The sequence below is a fragment of the Blennius ocellaris genome (assembly GCF_963422515.1).
Source record: "Blennius ocellaris genome assembly, chromosome: 4".
NCBI lineage: Eukaryota > Metazoa > Chordata > Actinopteri > Blenniiformes > Blenniidae > Blennius > Blennius ocellaris.
The window spans coordinates 5,808,522-5,831,443 of NC_137653.1; the positions used below are offsets into that span (position 1 = coordinate 5,808,522).

Here is a 22,922-nt window from a genome sequence, read left to right on the forward strand (position 1 = left end):
TAATCAGAGTCTCCTTGTGGCATGGAACACAACAGGGAATAAGAGAAAACAGTTAAGGCTTGTGTAATGCTCCCTTCACACTATATTTACAGTTATGAGTCAGTCTCACATATCTTCAGCGCTGAGATCTGTGCGTGTGGCAGCATCAAGGATGTTTGTATGAGAGTTCAGGCTAATGATGGCCCTGGGCACTGCAGGCTGAAGGAAATAAGATGTTCAGAGGGGGGGAAAACCCAGGCCTGTCTCTGACATCAACCTACTTCACTGATGTCTACTGAACGTTCCATCTTCTCCCACTTCTGTTAAACGGCAAAGATAAGATGATGTTGGCCTCATTGTTGACTCGTGGCAAAAATGAAACAAAAAAAAAAAAAAAAACAGCAAAAAAGCCCTTTTTGCCAAGACAAGTTTCTTTGAATGGGAGGTTTGTGTAATAAATAAACTTTGCGGTTCAGGGTGTACCCTGCCTTCGGCTCCAGCCTCCCACAATCTTAAGTTGGATCAAGTGGTAAAGTAGATTGAAAGATAAACATGAAGTTGAGTGTAGCGTATCGATTTTTCAAGCAGCTATCATTTCAGGATGTATTTATTTAGCTTTTCGCTGACTTTTACCTATGACCACATCGCTGATTCAAAAACATTAACGTCAGAAAATGACTTAGGTCAATTTGTGGCAAGCTGGGATCATTTCAAAGGGGCAATATTTGTAGATTAAACACTTGAAAAGAACTAGATAGCTTGTAAACATGACCAGTTACTTCTGAATGATGGGAATATAATGGGGACCGAACACGGCTGCGGGAATCAAGCAATCACCTAGATCAATATTTCCAATCGCTCTTCTCTGGAGCACTCTAGGTGTATCTCTAAGAAAGACCGCAAACCCTGTTTCCACATGTTAATTTGATTTCATTGCTTGTGTTTTGGCAGTAATTGTGCATTAATTTGCTGATGCTTGTTAGATTTCAGGTTTGATAAAATAAAAATAAAAAAAAAATAAAAAAATTCACGAGTTAGATTTTTCCTAATACTGACAAAAATCATGAGGACATATTATGTGATATTGTGCATTAATGTTTATTCCACAACATGCTTCTTTCTCATCCCTGCAGCTGTCTGAATTCACACTCCAGCGTGTCGACGGGCCACGCATGAGAGGTGATAACAGCTCGGTGAGCTCTGGTGAACACAGCCTGAATTCTCACCCTCAGTCATGGTCTGGAAGTACAGTTTGCCACTGAAGCGTCCAAACCCGGCCACGGTGCGCGCCCGGACCTGGAACACGTAGATGCTCCCTGGCTTGAGGCCGCGGATGACCACCGTGTTGGTTTGGCTCCTGACGACGGAGGAGTTGTACTCCGATTGGTCCTGGGAGGAACAAAAAAAAACAACACGTTGAGCCCAGGCACATTAGTAATTACAGTCCAGCTGCAAAGGCTAACAATTATGAAATGCCACATGAATAAATTACAGGTTATGTCAAAGTAAGAGTCAGGAGGGTACAAATGATTAAACAGTATCACTAAGCAATGCACTCCCACTCCTTGAACTCCCAAAAGGAATTCAAGAACGGTTTTGGTCTTTGCAGTAGGAGGTAATTTTTTCCTTTTATTTCTAAGAGAATACATCATACAGAGTTACTTCAAGATACTAAGTTTAAAGCATACTGTATATAAGATGAAAAAATCATTAAATAAGTGTCTCACACCTATTTAAGAAACATTTGTTGCAAGTAATGTCAACTGAACCAATATGAATAATTTGCTCCCCCAAAAGGAAAATGTTCACGAGGTAGTGTGACTGAAAGTGCCAAACATCCAGCAGGTACACTTGACAAGGTAAATTCAGTGGCAGTTCCAGGTCAGGCGGCCAGTCTGAGCCGCGCCTTCTGGTGATCAGAGCTGGATTTCCGCACTCCTCCACTTGAGAATGCTGACAGGTTTGAGAGCGGAGCCTGAGACTCTTTTTTAGCTGCTCCCGTCAACACGCTGCTCAGTGCGCACTTCTGAGCCGCAGCAGGGGCCAGGACAATTGTTTTGACAGCTCTCTCCAGCAGTGTCAGGAAAAAGGAATTATGCTCGAAAATGGAATAGCTCAGCATGTGGATGAAAGCCTGACAAATGCTGCGTATACGTGCACGTGTGCGTCGTTATATCTGCAACCATCCATATTTAAGTTATTACCGCTGCCTGAATCAGAGTGCATTTGTGCAAGTGTTTCTTGTGAGAAAGTATGCAGATTTGGCGGAGCTTTCCCCTTACAAACTATTTTTAAAGCAGTCAGCGGACCATTGTTTCAACCACAAGTCTGTGCGCATCAATCCCCAGTGGCCCTGCTGCAGGGTCGAGCGTGGTTTCCTTTCCCACTGACTGACCGTGATTATAATTGAAAGAGAATGGGCAGAGGTTCCAAGCAGTGTTCAGAAGCAGCGTCTACATGCCTCGTCGGATCTGCTGCAGCACAAACGAGCATGAGGCATTCTCAGTTTCAAATGTAAAACCACACCACGTGACTCCCCCAGTGTGTATCTATTGGCCAAAACGATTTCCCGTTTCAGTATTGCGACTGATGAAAGTGTGTGGATGAACCCGGAACTGCACAAAGTAGTGACCTATTTAGCTTGATATTAAGGCGACAACGGGATGGCGTGTTTAAATGGACCATGCAGTGAACTGTACCTTTTCGTAATACTGCAGCTCATAGTCCAGGATGACTCCATTAGGCTGATCCGGCTGGGACCAGGAGAGGGTGATGCTGTCCACAGTGCGACTGACCTGATGCATTATAGATACAGTGGATGGAGCTGTGAGGGAGACAAAAGCAGCATGTTAAGTACGGAGCAAATCAATCAACCACTGGCTTTCAAGCGGTGCCGAGAGAATTTTACAGCATCTTTAATCTCGCAGGCAAACACTGGCTTCCGCAAAGGTGTAATGCCATAAAAATCCATATAATATACTGCAGTCCCTTGTCTGAGGGCTTCGTGGCTCGGCGTGCATTACAATTTGGCAAGTCGCAACACCGGCTAAACCACACCAGCCGCCTCCTGGGACTTCCCAGAATCAACTGTGACTTTTAATAGGATTAATTTACACTTGTCACACTGCTGATAACAGACTATCTTTGGCAAATAAATCACTTGAAGAACACAGGACCACCATGTATTACATGAGGAAAGCACAACGTGTCAGCCGCACAAACAGAGCCACATTAACACTACACAGCGTGTCTTTTGTACTGTTCCTACCCTCCACTTCAGAACTTTATTAAGTCCATGCGTACGTCCTTGCAGTTGACAGCATATTAGGCCAACTGTTGAGGTTTTTTTCATGCTATGAATCTCATGTCTGCTAAACCTCTTCGAGCAATGTCGCCAACTCTGAAATTTGAAAACATCTGTGAATGATTGCAATAAGACTTAAAATTTAACTTGTGAGGCAAAGTTATTGGGTTATAAAGTGGGGGATTTACTTTTTGGTAATAATCACAATTAAAGTTAGGAAGAAAGAACATTGCCCTAAAAGTAATGGCTTGTCATAATTGTGATTTCAAATTTTTCATGATCTGTTTGACAGATATATTGTAGGCTATTAAGAATTAAAAAAAAAAAAAAAAAAAAAATGAAATCCCAAAAAGAATAATGTGTATTTTGCTGCAGATTTAAATCACACATTTTACATATTTTTAAAATAAACACAAGCCTCAGGAATAAACTGAATTACTCATTACTACATGGGTGGTCTGCTATAGTCTTACAGAGACCGCTGACCTAAAATATTGCCAGGTCAAAGGGGGGGGGGAGGGCACCTCAAGTTGTCCAACAACCATTAAGATTAGTTCAGGGTCAGTGTAAAGCTAAGAGAAGCTGAGGATAAAAAGCTCTGTCTGGAAAGCCTGGCAAGGCCTGCAGGCCTCAGTGTGTGAGCCTCTCAGTGCGTGTGCGTGAAAGGGTTAGGGTGTGTTGAGGTGTCAGAGAAGGAGGGGAGCTGGCCAAGATTTATGGAGAGCAAACCCCACGCTCATCCCCTACAGGCCCATGTGTTACACGCACACACGCACACACACACACACACACACACAGAGTCCCACCAATAAAGTCTGAAGTCTTTCTAGCGGCACGCGTTCTCTACGGAAAACCCACTGACTGGAAAACTTACAACTGCCACGCCTCTATAATCTAAGACTGTGAGGCTGCATGTGTGTGGTTTCCACTTCGACTTTGTGACTTATTACTCAACACATGAAGAAATGCTTTGAATCGGGTATCACGTAGATGCCATCGTTGCTTATAGTAGTGTAGGGGAGAAAATATGGATGCGTACTCAGCCACAGCACTTCTAAAGCAATGATACAAAAAAAAGTGCCTTTTATCACCTTTCTCATCCTCATCAGTTTATCAGCCAAGTTCTGCGTGTCCTCTGACCAAACAGAAGCAACAAATTATGACGTCTCACATAAACAGCGACGGTCAAGAGGCCGATTATGTCCCCATGAGCTGCTGCCAGGAGATAACAGATAGTGGCTCTGTATTTCATCTGAGCAAAGCACTTCCACACGATGGCCTGTGACTCTGCGATGCACACGCATCGCGCTCGTATCTTACAGCCGGAGGTACAGTAATGCATACCGTATCCCGTCAGGACACCAGTCTCAGGAATCTCCTCCATCTCAAAGTACTCGCCAGTTTGTTTGCAGTCACAAGACGACAGCTTAATAAGGCAAACAGTTACTCTAAGGGGAACTCACGAGTATCCCATTACGGATGTGCATATATTCAAGACTGCCACATGGCCTTTTCCTGCATAGCATTACCATTAAACACACGGCAGAGCCATGCCTAGTAACCCGATACCAGCACCGAGAAACAAAGGCTGCTCATGTATTCATGTACAGAGGATGGACACATGCCAACATGAAAAGCTGTTGGAGGAGAACACAGAGGTTTTCTTCTGCTAAAGGACGACTTCCAGACAGCCAGAGTGGCAGTCGCCATGTCTGGACCCAAGAAACCGATAAGGGGTGGTGTAACTCAAAACAAGCCCAGATTAAATTAAAGGAAGACATGACTGTTTGAGGTAAACACCGAGGACAAAGCATGAAGTGTTGAAACATTAGGCATGTAGGGAAAACAAAAAAAAAAATACACTTTGAATCAAAATCCAGCTGTGCTGTGTGTTTCGAGTCAATTCGGTGCATGCACTTCAGGCAAAACTGACGTTCCACCAATTGACCGAGGAATGCAGTGGTATGCCAAGGCGGCGCTTCACTGCAGCAAGGCCTACAGCACTGATCCACATATGAAAACCATTTTCGTACATCTAATTTATGTACTCCAAATCTACAAGTCTCCATTGTACTGCAAATCTTCAAATGTACCTAGATTCTTTCCCCCCACAACTGATTCTATAATTTAACGGGGTTGAGTAAATACTTGGTCTCCGGTGTGTCAACATCAGTCACCCGGCTGTGCCACTAAATACATGTTGCAGTTGTTTCAACTCACTTTCTTTGTTGTTCCAGTAATTATTTGTGAATCATGCGGATCGTACCCCATTAAAAACAATTAGAAATTAAAAACACGCACACACAAATTTTTTTTAAACTTTCCCTCCTCTTTAAGCAAGCCAACCCAATGTCAAGTAGGATCAATTTTCACAAAGTGGGCGAGCTGTTCTTTCGCGGGACAGTTATATCTTAAGAGATTTCCTCAGTGGATGCTCTATTCATGTTCCTAAAACTAATGAAGCAGCTATAATGGCAAAGACAGGGTTTGTAAGTTCATGTAATTAAATTAGATGGCTGAATTGGAAAGATAAATGGTGGAAAGGAACAGGAGTATTTTATGACTTTCCCATATACCACAGAGGAGTGACAGCAGAGAACGACATGATATATTCTTTTAGTCTTCAATATTAAAAACATCAGTATGAGGATAATCTTTTCAGTGCAGAAGTTTTTCGTACATGACTTAACTTACAAGCATATATTACATACATATTTTCAAATCCACATTTGACCGGTAAACAAAAGCCAACTTCTGATCAGATTATTATGATTATGGTAATGAATACTACGGGCAACAGTATAGTTTGTAATTTCCATGTATTTATATTTGAAGGCTGGATCGAAAAGTACTTTTGGAGAGGAGCACAAGAGATTATTTTAGTCTCAAAAACAAAACAAAAAAATTGTATGATTCTACTTCAATCCGAAACACATATGATATACGTACTTACTGGTGGACAAAGTAGAATTAAATAATATAAGTGATGAGTAATGACAGGGTTATAGTAAATATATTTAAATTCCAACACTATTAAATTGCTATTTACTACCATGCATTTCAAAAGATGCATGGTAATATATCGTAACATAAAATAAGCATTTAAATTCTTTTTAAACTTGAACTATATATCTTTTTAAATCAACTATTTGCTTTAACTTTGAAATAACAAACTGAATAATGAATGTGGAGGGGGCAAGGACAAGGTTTGTCAGTTCATATAATTAAATTAGATGGCTGAGTTGGTAAGATAAATGGTGGAAAGTCACTGGAGTATTTTACGAGTTTCATATATACCACAGAGGAGTGACAGAGCGGACCGAGTCATGAGCACGGTGAGATTTGTGAGGATACCAGAGGAGGATGTGTACATTTTTCTCTCCTGTGCAGCTTCTGAGAGCAAATCAGGATAAAAGCAATAAGTCGAAGAAAAAAAAAAAAAAAAAAGATCAATTTCTATAAAAACACATTTTATAACTGGATTTTCAGGTAAAAAGTTGTGTAGCGGCAGGTGTGGCAGTTGCAAAAAGACTTAACATGCCTTCAAGAGCAAAAAAAAAAAGAAGTATTTTTTAACGCCTTATCAATTCCAAACAGTTAGTAATATGTTTTAATACAGAACCGATTAGGACGTTTACTTACATTATAACACAGATTTATTTTGCGTTTTGTATGATCTCTTAAGATTATTTTGTCCAACAAGTGATAAAAAAAAACAATTCACAGTAACATTTATTCAAAGCACAACAAACTCTGGATACAAGAAAGCCTAAGGTAAAACAACATTTAAAATGTATACCGGTAAGTTTGAAGAATCTTATACTACTTTGACGATGATGTTTTATCCTCAAATCACACAGAGTTACCTGCATTTGTGATATTAACCATCCAATCGAATAATGAAGAATGTCGGGGTCTGGGAGGAGGAGGAGGGGTATCACATTGCTTAATTGAGAGAAGATGGGAGGCCCCAGCTGTTGTCAGAGAATTGGGTTTCAGACCCCACATTATTACTCAGCCCGGGATCTGATATGAAAGACGGTGCTTTGGAGTCTATTCTACCATGACACTCTGGCCTTGGCCCAACAACACAGAACACAAAAGGCTCTGTTTTGCTCCACATCTCTAATGTTGTCATGTTTGAACACCTAGTGACTCCCCTAATCAATTAAAGATGGAGTTTACAAGGGTATTCCCACTCATTTAAATCAAAGTCAATTTAATGGGGCGCGCTTCTGCTAACATCATTACAGACGCGAGGCATTCATCCATTCAATTAATTTATTTTCTCTGGGATCTTTTAGAATAATACTGCACTCTTTCGGTGGGACCTTTTCTTTCTTTTTTTTCCCCACTGTCTCTCTGAGCGTGTCCTTGCTTTGGAGGCCACTATTTCTATAGCTTGGTTGCTTTAATAAGAGCTGCTTATGAACATGACGGGCACTTCATTAAGTGAGGTTCATGAAGTGAGACCACTGTGGGTGAACAGAAACGGTGCACCTTTCAGGGGCGCACATGTTAAAAAAGTAAAACTTAAAGCCTGCAAAAAAAAAAAAAGAAGGTCATGCGGTGCGTCGGGATCCACGGTGCATTTCACATACAGACATGTTTGTAGGAGCAGCTGACATACAACACCACCAGATGATTTTCTGCTTTTCGTTTTGCTCCTCCATCAGTCCTGACAGAAATGTGCGTAGCGAAAAAAAAGGTGAAAAATCTCTAACATTTGCCGGTGCATGAATCACATGCTTCCAAGAAAGTAAATGCTTGAGGCCTTTTATCTGCATCTTTTTTTTTTTTTTTTTTTTTTTTTTAACATCTCACTGTGTCTGCAACCATGTGGCTCTGATTTGATTAGACGTTCTGGTACAGAGAGCCATGCTATGATTTGGAGAAGGTGGGGGAGGTAGCGAGAACAGGTCAGGGCTTGTAAATCCCTTTTCCTTTTCATTGTAAAAATCAGTTTCCCCGCAGAGCAATCTCTCCCAATGGGCCTGAAGCAGCTGGTCCTCTACCAGGCAGTCTCCAAAAACAGGCCGCCGGAGCTCCACTCTCTGACTGCCGTCCATTTATGAGCAGCACATCGAGATGTCTTAAAGAGAGAGCCCCACATTTTGCATGTACTTTTTAGCATGCTGGCATTCTGCCCCCCATTTCCCCAGCTGCAAAGGATTGTGGGTTTTTACATCTATAAAGATTTTCCAGCGGAGTAAAAACTTACAAAAGTGAGATTTCAGTTCATCAAGCTTTAAACCATCTGCACTGGAAAACACTGGGGAGTGTGATACGCTCAAACACACGCCATAAGCTAATTCTAAAATAGGCACTTCGGGGGTTTTGACGAGTTACTTGCCGAGGTTCAGTCAAGCTGGCAAATCTGGAGATCTGGGTGGAAACAGAGCCCAGATTAAAATGTGTGGAGACAACAATGCGAAACAAGACGGAGGCACTCAGTATGTATCAAGAAGAACTGCAGTAGTGAATTATCGTCTCTGTCTCTTAATAATGGACAGTCAAAAAAACAACAAAGAGAATAACACCAAGATGATATTGTGTTTTTACTCTTGTATTTTACGAATATTCAGCAAAAAAAAAAAAAGCCGTTCGCAATGAAGGGTGAAATAAAACACCAAAATATACACTGAGGTATTGCAATATTGTGTTGGGCCAGTGTGTTTCCATCTCCAGAACAACAGTTTGGGTCTTGAACTTTCATTGTTGTCTTCATCCTTCTCGTTGTGTGTTTTCTGAGCCCGTGTTTGCTTGTTAGCCTGATATGCTAATAATACTGAGGTTACCGTCACAGTGTGTGAAACACTGCCACCTAGCAGCTGAACGGGGAATCACTTTAATTACATTTATAAGGGCAGTTCATTTCTAGAGAAGTGTAGTGAAGATCGGACCAAAACACCCTTATTTTGACCTATTTCATGTTTGTTTTAATGCAGGTTTGATTAACATTTAATGACTTTGTTTCAGAAGCTCTTGTTTAGAAAAAGCCTATAGTTGCAGAAATATTTCAGGCTCACTTTATTTTGTCTTTAGATTTTAAGAAAGTGCAAAAACACAGGTTACTTGCCTAGAGTATTATTTATATTTGCTGAACATGCCATTATTTGGAGAAAAAAAAAGCCAGCATTTTTTTATTGTGAAAATGTGCATTTCTAATAAAGGAAAAAAAACACAAAAAATGTGGCTGAATTGCTTAAAACATTTTTTTAACCTTTGTGTATGTATGCAATACGCTTCACTTTAGTTCAAGTTAGATTTAGAAAAAAGAAGCAGATCTCACTGCTGTGATACCAAAACAATATGTCTGTAGTTGTACTTAACTTTTAAATTATGAATTCTCCAAAAATGTAATTTAAAAAAAGCCATGCATTTTCCTGTGGACAGCATTGCAGTATATTGGGACATATCAAATTGTGAAACCTGTGATAGCGATTGTACTGCTACAGTCTTTATCAGTGGTCAGCTTGAGTTATGATCATCTAAATGTTGCCAAACCACGATCAAAAACACTCCCTCAGTTGAACCAAATGATTAGACCTTTGTCTCAAACACACACGCCCCCCCCAAAAAAAATCATCAATCTGGACCAAAAGAGCTCTTTGAAATGTTATAAACTCTTTAGATGAATTTCTACACTCCAGTTTCCACTCCACAGATCTACTGTGGTCTTGTAGTCTCGCCGGGCCAATTTAGCCAGGAGAGACCATGTTTGAGCTCTCTGCCACTGCGGATGTGGAGTGAAGGTTTTGTATCTCGCAGCTCGAGGGAGAATTGGACTGTGTTTAATCAGCAGGCTGCTTTCTGCTTTCAAACAACTTTCAAACTGCAGGAAGAAAAAACTTCCCAGACCACAGAATGCGTGTCTATAGTCTGCAAGGTTCAAAAAGACCAGCGTGGGCTTCAGTCTGCTGATCTGTTGTGGAGTGAAATAATAATACCGACTGAAAAAGAGATATAGATTTCCTTCTTCAGATAAAGCATATATATCTGTCTGGGAATATTTTCTTGTTTTTTTTCTCACAAGAGAAGATAATTTGTTAACTGAAGTATCAGACCTATTCGTTTTGAGCTGAGCTACTTTTTCTTCCGCCTATCACTGTAACACGAACAGCAGCTGCGCTCCCAGATCACCGGGTCAGATCCTGAGATGCCTGTCGAGGACGGTATGTTGGAAAACCAGTGATGTGTGGAGCTTTTTCCACCCTGAAAAGTGCAGCAATGCGACTTGTGAAATATGTGGAATCAGAAAAACGAAAGAGAGAATGGTCTGTGTTTGCAAGACATTTTAAGACTTATGTTGGCGAAAGATAAGATTGTGAACAAAGTTGAGTGGTACTAACTAACGTTTTACTTGGTGTCGGAAAAACTCTGGTATTTCACATCAGTGCAAATAATGTCTTCGTGCATTAGTTGGTTTTGCAAAAAAAAAAAAAAAGATTGGGACTCAGAGAATACATTCACCAGTCTCGACAACAAAATGAGCAAAAAACCAAACAAACAAAAAACACTTGAGAAGCCGTGCTCGTTGGATCCTCCGAGTTCTGAGACCTCTTGAGAATGCACAAGTGCCACTTGTTTAAAAGAAAAATATAAGCAATGTCCTGATTTCTGCTTTTTGCTCACGTTGGAAGGAGTTCAGTTCAGCACTTTTCTGACATCAGCTCGATGTGTAAATAACACAGACCACACTGCGTCCACTCAGGCTCTGTTTCACTGGGCAGCGATGGCGTTCGGTTTAACGTGGAAGTCATCTTATCTGTGCTGGAATGAATGGCCCACAATGGCAAGGATTATAAAAGATCATCTCTGCTTATAAAGTTCCTGACCCCAATTTACACATAAAACCTCCAAGGGGGATGATGGTGGATGCAGATCGCATGATGGGTAAGACGAGCGAATAAAGGCTACATTAAAAAATGAGAGGTATTAGTGACATCTGAGTCGGAGTGTGTGTGTGTGTGTGTGGGTGGGGTGGGGGGCAGCTTGTCTCGGTCAAACCAGAAATTCCAGACGGTGGCAAGACAGTCGCTCAGACAATGACAACTCTGTTTCGCAGCAGCCTTCAAAGGAATAGTTAATGTATACGTTAAGGGGATTTTCAGATTTGTTGGGCAAACACAACAAAGGTGAGTAATAATATGGAGACGAGAGAGCATTGTGTTTATCACAGACATCCATTTGCGTAATTGGCAAAGTTAACTTCATAAAGTTTATAGACAAAATAATGAATCCGAAAACTTTTTGATCAGGTCATGATCCCTTTTTGCTTCATAACCTTAATTTATTATGTTTTATTAATTACCACTGTCGTCATGCTTGTAAAGAGTAAATAAATTACAGCATTAAAGTCAGGTCAATTATTTAAGCCTCTCCATATAAAATTAATGCACTCAACAATATTTAATTGTACATTTCACATTATGTTCCCTTTTACAGCTCACTGGACCAAAAGATCATGGCCTTTTAACCCAGATTCCTATGCAGGCGATGTGTATTTTCCACTCCTCCTCTCTGGCTCACACTCTTAAAAAAAAAAAACTCTTGGTCAAATTAAAAAAAGCAATGCTTGACTTCAGTATTTGTATATTTAACCATTTATATGGAAATATAATAGCCTGGAAAATGAGATGCACTTTTAAAGAGTAGAGTCCTCTGTCTTTGCTTTTTTTGTTTGTTTTTTTAATCAATTATACATCAATTTCATGTTTCATTCTCATGTGATCAGCTTTAGAAATCATTTCAGTCGTTTCCCCTCTACTATTCTCTATTCATATTAGTATAGTATAGTATAGTATAGTATAGTCATATTTGTATTATGTTATTAGATGTTGAAGTTTTGTTAAATCAATGTCAGATATTTTTTTTTTAGCTGTTGTGGCTTTTTTGTAAAATTACTTAATATTAAAGTTATTATTTTATCATAATTATGCAACTTTATTTACATAGTGCCAAATAAAACCCAGTCACTTAAAGGCACTTTTACAGAGAAAATCCAACAATCCCACATCAGCAAGCATAAGCGACTGTGGAAAGGAAAAACTCCCCTTTTTAATTGGAAAAGCAACATTTGTAAAAAAGGATCTTGTCCATAAAGTATGCAGAACCATTTATATATATAATGTTTATGTATGGTTCCAGGTTAATAGGCATTTTAAAATCTTCCAGCATGTAACTTTCCTTTCTTCTTCTTGATAAACTGTTTGTTTTTGAAAACAGCAAAAATGTAGATTTTAGATTTTAGAATAAATGTAACCAGCTGGCTGAAAATGCAAATAGACAATTAACATGCAACTAAATATGCTCTGGTTTAGTTGTTTTGTAATGTATATGTGAACCCGCAGATCTCATCCAGAAGGCTGAGATCTGTGTAAAAGGAGGAAGAGATCACAGCGCCACTTAATGATTTATGAACACGATCAATTAGTTAACAAATTGTGACAGTCCATCTGCTAATTCTCTTCTGAGGAGTCATAATTAAATTCATATCGTATGCATAGGTTATATAAAGTCATCTGATAAACCCCACTGTCAGGCTCACCACACCCTTTATCACTCAGCTTATCTCACTCTCTCTTTATCTCCCTCCGCGGTGTTCGATTCTGTGTTTCTGTAAACAGGTTGCTCGCGATCAACAGCCCACGATGAGTGGAGAGTGTGTGTGTGTGGCCGCCTGGCTGGCCGACGACCAGAGGTGCCTCTTCTCAAGGCTCCGTCAGCGCTGAGCTCCAGGTGCATGCTGGGACCTCCTGTCTGTCTGCCAGGCTGACCTACACTGGCACCCACCATATGTGGCCTTCTTCACACCTTCTGTCACTGTCACACGGCACGCCGTTGTGTACTGGTGGTCCCCGCCTGACTCTCTGTCGATCAGACTTATTATCTTTCAGCCTGAATCTCTGCTGCTTATGTATTCAGAGCTGAGGCCTGATGATAATGCGCCAGACCCAACCGAGGTGTTATTGCTGCTCCACTGTAAATACTCATTTTCTCAACGTAGGTTCCATTCATCTCTTGCCCACAGGCGTCTTTAACGTGCCAGTTAATCTATTTCATAAGGCAGCTGAAATTCATTTCAGGCATATGTTGTGGTTTGTTAATCAGGGAGCATATGCCTGCATAAAGACGCAATGTTGCATGGAAAACAAAATAAAAAGGAAATAAAAAAAATCAAAACTTTATTCTAATTATTTCCACCATATCCATCTCTTGTAGTTTCTTTTCACCTTAGAGGACCACAGAGGGAAAAAAAAAAATCTTAATTCCTTTGCAAAGAAAACAGATCAACTGGAAAAGCCAATGTTAAAGAGGCATTGTTTCACCAGCAGACCAATGAGAATCTGTCCTTTTGACACCGTCCTTGAGTCAACAGTGTCGTGGCCACATTTAGCTCTCTGGTGCACTGACACGTTCTGGCAGACCCACCTGGCTGGGTACCAGTGCTTTTCACACCATGGCCCAGTGGAGCAGCAAAGTCCCTGGTAGCCTGGTAACATTGGACCGAGGGCAATTTGGACAATAATTAAGCCATAAATCTTCTCTGCACCATATGAAAAAAGGCTGCCAACGCCACACTCTCTCTGAGTAATGTGGTTCACTTCCACAATCAACCAGTTCAACTGATAAGAAAACCGATTCAGACCCTGTGTTTCTCGATCGTGGCCGCGGCAGCTCACCTTGAGGTAATGAAATGCCTAAACAAATATGTCCTCTGGAATCCAATACACTCAACGAGTCAAGAATCTGATGCACACCGCATACATAGAGATCTGATTCATCAGCTGTGCAGTGCACCGTTCTCTCACATCATACTGCAAGCCATCATCCATGTATGCTATTGTGTGCATCAATGAAGATGCCGCTCTAAAGTAAAACCAGAAAATATCTGGCAACTGCGCTTATTTGTTTGTGCCCTCACAATTTAAGCAAACAGTCTTGTCGAGACAAAATAAATACACAATGGTGTCATAAAATCATGAACGACACACAGCGATGACTAGAATTTCCACTCCCGCCACCTTGAAACGGAACAAATGCATTTCAAACGTTGACTGACAGCTTAAACACAGGCTTGCATGAGCGGACATGAAATCAAAACCCTTGCGTGCGTGTGAGCACAATACGTGGATTCATTTTTATACGTCCGTGGTGCTCTTGATTGCGTCTACGACCCGTCAATGCTGCCACGTGTGTCTGGCTGCGTGAAGATAAAATGGCAGGATAGCCCTGTGAGGTCTATTAGAGCCAAATCACATCGTGCGACTCAGCTGTCAGAAATGTTTGATTAAACTTCACAGTGTCCGTGTGATTCCAGCCACGGCTGCAGTTGATGCATTGATGACTTCAGGCCAAGTGGCGAAGGGGAGCAATAAAACATGAAAAAGTAGTTAAGCATATTAACTGGTAACAAGATTTCACATGTCCAGGCACAAATATTAATATATAAATATATTCAGGTATTTTTATTTTGAGGTATTTAACGCGACATTTTAACTCAAATCCAATGTAAATAGGAGCAGAATACAACACAATCTAGATCTAAAACCACAATATTTTCATTTATTTATGCAATACATTGGTGAAATACTGAAGCTGTGCTACCGCCTCATGAACACAACAGATGATATTTGCCCCTGAACAACAGATTGAAGGTTTCTATAACATCACAATATACAACACTTAATATTGCACACCGCTGCATCTCACCTTTCCTCTCCTGACCCGAGTGTTTGATCAGTCATCAGTAATGAAGCATACATGTTGGCTGAGTAGATAATCTTCTCAGCCAGAGCTAATAATAATAAAGAAAAAGAACATTTTTTAAAAATAAACATCATCACCACAACAAAGGATGATGAATCAACAAACACACTGGGCCTTTGTCTATTTGTACAACTTGATAAATTACCTTGACTTAAACTTCCTTTTGCACAACAGTAATATATATATATATATATATATATATATATATATATATATATATATATATATATATATATATATATATATATATATAAATAAAGAATCCTAAATGCAATGCAGAACGCGGATACCTTTTTGCTGCAGAACTAAATGTGCACATGGTTAGAGTCTATTTTACCTCTCAGTCCTCTCCTGCTGGTAGTGCCTATAAAAATACAAGTCTTGGTTCACTTATGTGAAGCATGGAGCCCTAACTGGGGCAGCATGGTGTCACAGTGGTTAGTACTCTCACCTCACAGAAAGACGGCTCCATGTTTGAATCTTCGGTTCTTTACGGCCTCCTCCAGCACTCCAAAGACATGTTTGTTTGGTTATGAGTGACTGTAATTGAACCACAAGTGCTTCTGTCTATTTGTGTTAGCTCTGTGATAGACTGGCAATCTGTCCAGAACGTATCCCACCAATCGCTCATCGTGAGCTGCGACGGGCTCAAGCTGCACTCCTGAAACTGTTTACAGAAGATGAATGGACAGCTGTGCAGGAATTGATATAGATTTTCCAAATGAGGACCTGGGTCTCAAGATCCTGAACGATCTTCAGCATTTGAGGTAAAAATGTTGTCTAAAATGTACGTTAGTGTTGCTGCAGTTGGAGAGACATTTGGAAGTAACTCAATAGTTCCTGTGCTTGCAGCAGGACATGCTTTTTTAAATAGCTGTTAACAATATATACCTTTTTTTCTTCAGACTGAGACCTGTAGAATTTATTATACCGACAACTATAACTTATGGCAAATAAAAGCACATTTGTTGTGGACTATTACAAGGGGTGGATTAATACAGATTTGCTCCAATAAGTATTTTCGGCATGAAAGAAACTACAGTTCTTACAAAAGAAAGAAAATCACAGTCCAGCAATGCAGCCTATGAATGTAGATGTTTTTCAGGCTTTTTGTATGAATGAAAAGCTCAACAGCAAAGAGGAATAAGCTGCATTAGACCTTGAATACACAAGAAAAAGTTTCCAATTAATTTTTGTCCTTGGTGCTTTTGACACTGCCTTCTATTCTCTAATTGATTTTATTTGCAATAATACTGAACTGCGGATATATGATTCACTACAATGTGAAGAATCAATGTCATCGTGTGTACACTGGCGTTTCACCAACAAATTCACTTCTCACACACATTAAAATTACTGTTACACCTGAAAATCCAGCAATCCTTAACATTAAACATCCCAATATCCAAATTGCCGTCTCCCTCCCTACTTTTCATTAAATGTAACATAACAGGAACATTTTATGGACAGAGCAAAGCTGCAGTCGATGGCTTAAGAGTGACTCATTATTGTAAAAAGGGCTCATTGGCACATTTTCAAGGCTTCTGCGTGCTGCACACAATACAAGTTTTGGAGAATTAGTCATATGCTCATAAAAGGAGCTCAAACGCCATTCAGCACGGCATTTGCTTTTGTGTGGCATTACAGTGTGTAATCAAGCGCCACACTTTCCAGGGCAATCACTTCCTTTATCAGAGAGGAACCGTCGCCAACCACCTACGGAGTGGGAGGATAAGCTCTGTGGGTAATAGAGTGTGGTGGGCGCTTGATTGGGTATGGAGAGCGAGAAGTTTTGCTCCCGTTCTCCCCTCCCCTTCCACCTTTCACACCAACAAGTCATATCCGAGGAGGCAGCCATCCAACCGCACGAAAAAAAAAAAGACATGCTTTTATGCCACTCATTTTAAATTAACTCATTTATTGTCTTCATTCATAGAGCGCTCCAGCTTGTGGCCCCGAGCAAGTTAACTAAGTGACTGATTAACAAGCACATAAGTATACGAAATTTCATAAACTGTGCCTTTTGTTTTTCCCTGCCTCATGCTCTCGTTGGCGATGTATGAGGCCGGCACGGAACTGCCTGAGGTAATTAGGGTTGACATGATGTTTATGTAACCTCCAAGCCTCACAAACCAGATGCAATTATGGGCTCCTGGTCCCTCTGACCCTGGCTCGGTAGCGTAGCACCACAAAGCTCCAACGCCGCGTCCCAGGGGGGGAGCAGGGTGATGCCTGATGGGGGGCCGTGGGGGAAGGAAGGTGGGAATGTGGAGTTGGGGGTGCGAGAAAGAGTTGAGCTCTTTTCACAGCTCCCCCTGACGGGAGCTCTCGCCGCCTAATCCAAAGTGACGGGCACTTCAGTGGAGAGGGCGTGCAGCCCCCCCCCCCCCCCCCCCCCCCAATTTCCGCCGGGTCCCCTCTGCAGGAGAAGCGGAGAAGCCAAGGGTTGGGGTGGCAGACTTATTGTGGCCCAATGAGACCGAGTGGGGCAGGGGCCTCATTACAACGCTTAACTGCACTCACAGGCCCTCATTAACCCGCCACACCAGTGACTCAAATCAAAACAGACAATAAAAAGAGGTCGCCGTGTGAATAGAGGCCTCCATTTCGGTGTGACATTGTGTTTCAGCATTGTGGCTGAATAATTTATGGCTATTTTAAGCTAATATATCAGTGTAAACCGTTAAGTTTGCAACAGCATATCGGCTCCTGTAAAGAAATCAGTTTCATGTGTGTTCATCTCCCTCGTATATAATCTCTGTTCCACGGCCTCGGTGTCAGCCTCTCAACATTTGGGATTTCCAGAAAGCGAAACTGTAGTTGAACAAAGTTACACAAATAAAACAAGCACACTAACACAGCGCTCTGGGCAGCTCAGAGTATAAGACTGCTTTCTGTGCCGGGGGGATGGATGATGAGAGATGACAGGACACTTAAGTGTGTTGCCAATGGGATGCAAAGCCCGAGCAAAGATAAAGTCCGGCTTGCATCCCTTCATCCACGCTTCCCCAAACCCCCTCTTCCCGCTCATCAGTGCTTGGGGGAGCGAAACTTAGCGCACCAAATGATGCGTTTCATAGAGACAATTAAAGAGCAAATCAATGCTGCTGACTCGGTGAAACAATTAGAGACGTCGACCTCAGCCATGATCACAGAGTGGAACGCATGCAAAGTTGTAATAACTGCAGGAAGGAGGCTTGAGAAGATTTAACCATTTAAGTACTCCCAAGGAGCTCAGGAACTTTACAAAGTTGCACTACTTTATCGTAGTCCAGAATTTATTTACTCATTTATTTTCAAATTTTGGTTAACTTTGTTTCAATAAACCGAGGTACTAACATACAGCAAATCTGAGATACAAAAAACCCCCAAAAACAAACCACTACTGACTTAACATGTACTTCAAAGTGCAAGAATGACAACTTCATCATAAACTGTACATCCTCTATGTGTGCTGCTAATGGCATCAGGAAATAAGAGCTAAAAGCTAACCATACATCTTGTTTTTGTGGCAGATCTAAAAAAGAAGTGATAAAATGATAGAATGTGGATGCAATATATCATTTAACCTCCATGGGAATTTGCAAACCACTTTTCAGGGATTGTTGTGTTAAATCCTGCTGCACTTCTATTGGTTGTTGTTGTATGTGATGATAGGAGCCTCGTTAAATGTCTGGAAATATTTTTTTTCTTGTATCCCATGTAGTTTCTGATTTTATCAAGATGTGTCAAGACTTAAAATAAAGTGACATATTAACTGCACATATCTCTTTCTGAAAAAAAACACCCCAAATTACGTAACTCATGAGCCAAGGGAGCAGAAGAGTGTAAATCTGTGATCACTGAACAGTTCATGAAGTGGAGAGACAGCAGCTCGGCTGGTCGCAGTCTGAAATACATGGTGATGAGGTCTCACACTGTTAAGACCAGCGGGCCATCACATTTTGTCTGTCACATCATCAACGGTACTCTCCTTCCCATTTCACAGCCCTTCGTCCACATACATCACCGTACAGGTGAGAGGAGAGGAGAGGAGAGGAGAGGAGAGGAGAGGAGAGGAGAGGAGAGGAGAGGAGAGGAGAGGAGAGGAGAGATCCACATGGGGAATGTGAGGTGCAAAGAAAGACAGATGGGCCCACTTACCAGCCTGGTTAGTGGTAATGTTGACTGAGGCATACTGAGGAGAGTAGGGGCTCTGATCTGACACTCCGTTGACAGCCTGCACCTCGAACGTGTACTGCGTGTGGGCCAGCAGGTCACTGATGTACACCCGGGGTTCTGTCAGCCCCAGTTGACGGGGTAAAAACTGCACGTTGTCCCCGCAGCGGGTGCAGCCTCCCCGTCCGCCGCCGCAGCTTTTGCAGATGATGTTGAAGACCACGTCCTCGCGGCCCCCTGAATCGCGCGGAGGCATCCACTCCAGCATCACAGACGTTTCATTCACGCTGGAAATCACATTTTGCGGCGCTGATGGGACAGCTGGAAGAGACACGGGGGGAGAGTGTGAGTTCATCCACAAACGGACAAACAGAAAGTGGAAGTCACAAATGCAGTTGTGTACTTACACAGTCAAATCGATTACTTGTAAATTATTGAAAAAAAGGAGGCTGTATCTCACAGATTCAGTCTGTACGAAAAACAACAACATTTTTCCACTACATTACAGGGAATTAGTTTGACATTACTTTATCAAGACATACAATATCTTGCTAACCCCCATTGCTTTCATCACCATTACAACAAATGGAGGAAACAAATCCCTACTTATATCCTTATATCCAGCACCCAAGGTCAAAGTTAACCTTGCTAATCCAGTGGTCAGAAATAATCTACACTGGAGATTCTTAAGTTGGAGACCTGTACCTACCTGTACACGAGATTGTCAAAAGTTATATGTGTATATGTCAAATAAAGTCATAATGAGACACTATCTTAAATCTACAGCACATACTGCATTTATTTGAAGGCTCCTTATTGTGTGTTCGTGCGAGTGGCCATGTCTCCCACTGTTTGGCTTCACTTTAATGTTTTATCAATCACAGGAGAAGGAGCCAGCAGCCTTTGTTTTTCTTGGAGACAATCTTTGATGGTTCCAAGGGAAAAATGGTTGAAGAGCGCAGGTCTAGATTTCACGTTATGTGTAAAAATGAATTATTTTCATGCATGCTTGCAGTGGTTTAGCACTGGTTCAAGTCCAGGGTAGCTTCGGGGGGGATTTCTGTGCGGAACTTGCATGTTTTCCATGGGCCTGTGTTGGTTTTCTTCAGGTGCTCCTGTTTTGTTTCATGCATTTAAAGCTAAATGGTGACTATAAACCTGCCCAGTGTGAATATCAGTGTGTGAGACCGACTGTGATGGACTGCCAACCTGTCCAGGGTGTAACCCTGCCTTCCACTATAATGAGCTGGGATCTGCTGTAACCGGCCACAACCATACGTTTCACCCAGATAGGTGCATGTTTGAAGGTTATAATTTGATATGACGACATTTATTAAAACAATATAGAAAATCTGGCCCACATCATCATTTTGAAACATATCTCTACAAGACAAGAATGTAATATGTCAATAGTTGTAAAAACAATCTGAAACGGCCTTCCAGGAAAATGACCCGGTTACTGATTCAGATAAATGAATCAATGATATCTGCACATTCACGTGAAATCAGGAGAGAATGTGGGATAAAGGTGCAGCTGTAGGAGACATACGGTCCAGAGAGAGAGAGAGAGAGAGAGAGAGAGAGAGAGAGAGAGAGAGAGAGCTGACAGAGATTTATGAGTCAACAGTACATCAGGCTTTAACACAGGAGACTGTTGTCCAGATTCTGTTTCCAATAACTTTCCATAACCTTAACCATGTGTTTCTTTATTGATGATGACGCCCCCCTGCCTTTAACAAAGCAGTCACTGCAACCTAAAACTCAATGTTTCCCAAACATCAACTTGTTCCCTACTTATTTTAAAACAAAACATGATCTTTTCCAAAAGCTTTAATTCTTACTCAAAACTTATTGTAAAATTCTTTTTTTCATCATATATCTTACCGCACCCTGATCCTGTAACTGTTGAATTATTCTTTCAGTTGTGTTTTTGATAGTTGTTTTTCAGATTTTCAGATGAATGCAGCTTTTGATGTCGTTGCATCTTCACCAAGGGAATACAGATTAAGCGTCAAACTTGGGACCGCAAATAAACTGTGCATTTGCTCTATAAATGTACAATGAAAAATGACTAAAGCAGAACATTTGACATTCATTCTTATGTGGCATAAAATCTTTGAAAGTGCAGGTATGTGCATCAGACCCGAAATGTTTCAAGGTGTCACCCCAGAGGACATACTTTGACATTTCCTATTCATAAAACAATGCGATTGAACACTGAAACATATAATTCTTCTAACCCCGTGTTGGGTTTTTTTTGTGGTAAAATTTCCGACAGACGAATCATGAAATACGGCCGTCACTCACACAAGAACCAAGACGTCAAGGACAGTTTACCTATCGGCACATATTCTGCAGCACGGCTGTAATTTTGAGATGGAAGTTGCGCCGCGTCCTTGATGACGTGGAGGACATAATTACAATCTCCACTCAAATAACCTCTATGCAGGAAGACGGGGGAAATCCGCAGGCTCGCAACGATGCTATAACCTCTTTGAGGTCTGAGCTGAGTTGCGCTCCGAGCTGGCACTGCCTCTTCCCTCGGGATGCCCGCTCCTTCTCCTTTCATTTCCAACGCTGGTGTCCGCTTTGTCAAGTGTTTTCTTAACATCTATTCTTGACAGTTTTCTCATGGACTGTCATATAGAGTTACCACAGCGGAGAGAAACCTACTGTTTCTCTTATTGAGATATTCTTAGCGGCTCGGCACTACAGCGTGGAAACTTTCCACATGGTGCTACATGTTGAGTGACAGGCCAAACAAACAAACAATGGGGAGTGTTTATCTTTTACAGGCATGTGCGCCTAATTATGGCCGACGTATCCTCCAGGACTAATGGGATGAACAATTCCACTCCGCCCACTACATCCTAAATCTGAATCGATCACTACTTATTTAACCTCCTTTTAATTGGCTGCAATTAACAGATCTCTGGCTCTGGAAGAAAGCCCACTGGAGTGCCCTTCTTGGTGTCTCTCATACAAGGAAACATTACTCCGCCTTGGCATCTTCTTCCTCGGGAGGAGCACTTCGACCCCCCCCCCCATTAGCTGGCGGGCCACTCTGATGGGCCCATTCCCTTGCTTTAATCAGGCCGGGCCCTGCTGCGCTTAATACGGGTGACGTGACGCTGCTGCTTTCTCATTCACAACAGCTGCTCAACTCCCAGAGCCAGGCTTATGCAAATCTCCTTTGTTGGAGACCATCAAATCTTTTCCCTCCTCTCTGCCTTTCAACAGTCAGAGAGGGAGAGTGAGGAAAAAACACTACTCAAACACTGAAAGGGGATTCTTTTTTTTCTTCTTCTCCCCCTCTCTTCTCACTCACCCCCATTTTGTTTTAGTTAGACCACACTCTTTGCACTGATTCTCTGCCTCTCTCCTACACACCCCTTTTCCATTTCCCTTTAAATCCCCCACTTCTTCATTTCTTTCGACATGTCTATCCCCTCACACTTCACCCCTCCCGCGCTCACTTTTGCTTCGGTCTGTCCTTCCGTCTGTCTCTCTCTCTCTCGCTCTCTCTCTCTCTCCCAACCTCAGTGTCAATCTCAAATTCAAATTCAAATTGAAACAGCTTCATTGGCATGACAAGAGAGAGTCTCGCCTCGGTTCATTCTCCGAGGCGGCCCCTTCACAAAGCTCCGCGCCCTGGCCCAGTAACCTCTTGGTCTGGGCTGGAGTACGGACCGTGTGATGTTGAGGCGGG

The 22,922-nt window shown here is 41.6% G+C and overlaps 1 protein-coding gene across 2 annotated transcripts in view; it reads right to left on the reverse strand.

Annotated features, from left to right (window-relative positions):
- Window positions 1-22,922, reverse strand: part of ephb2b (eph receptor B2b) — a gene marked incomplete at its 5' end in the record, with an annotated part of 133,458 nt that overhangs the window by 16,685 nt on the left and 93,851 nt on the right. For both annotated transcript variants that reach the window (XM_080494933.1, XM_080494932.1), the window contains 3 exons: window positions 1,206-1,368; window positions 2,679-2,803; window positions 19,199-19,534. In XM_080494933.1, the coding sequence (XP_080351059.1) occupies window positions 1,206-1,368; window positions 2,679-2,803; window positions 19,199-19,534 (624 nt within the window). The remainder of the gene's footprint in view (window positions 1-1,205; window positions 1,369-2,678; window positions 2,804-19,198; window positions 19,535-22,922) is intronic.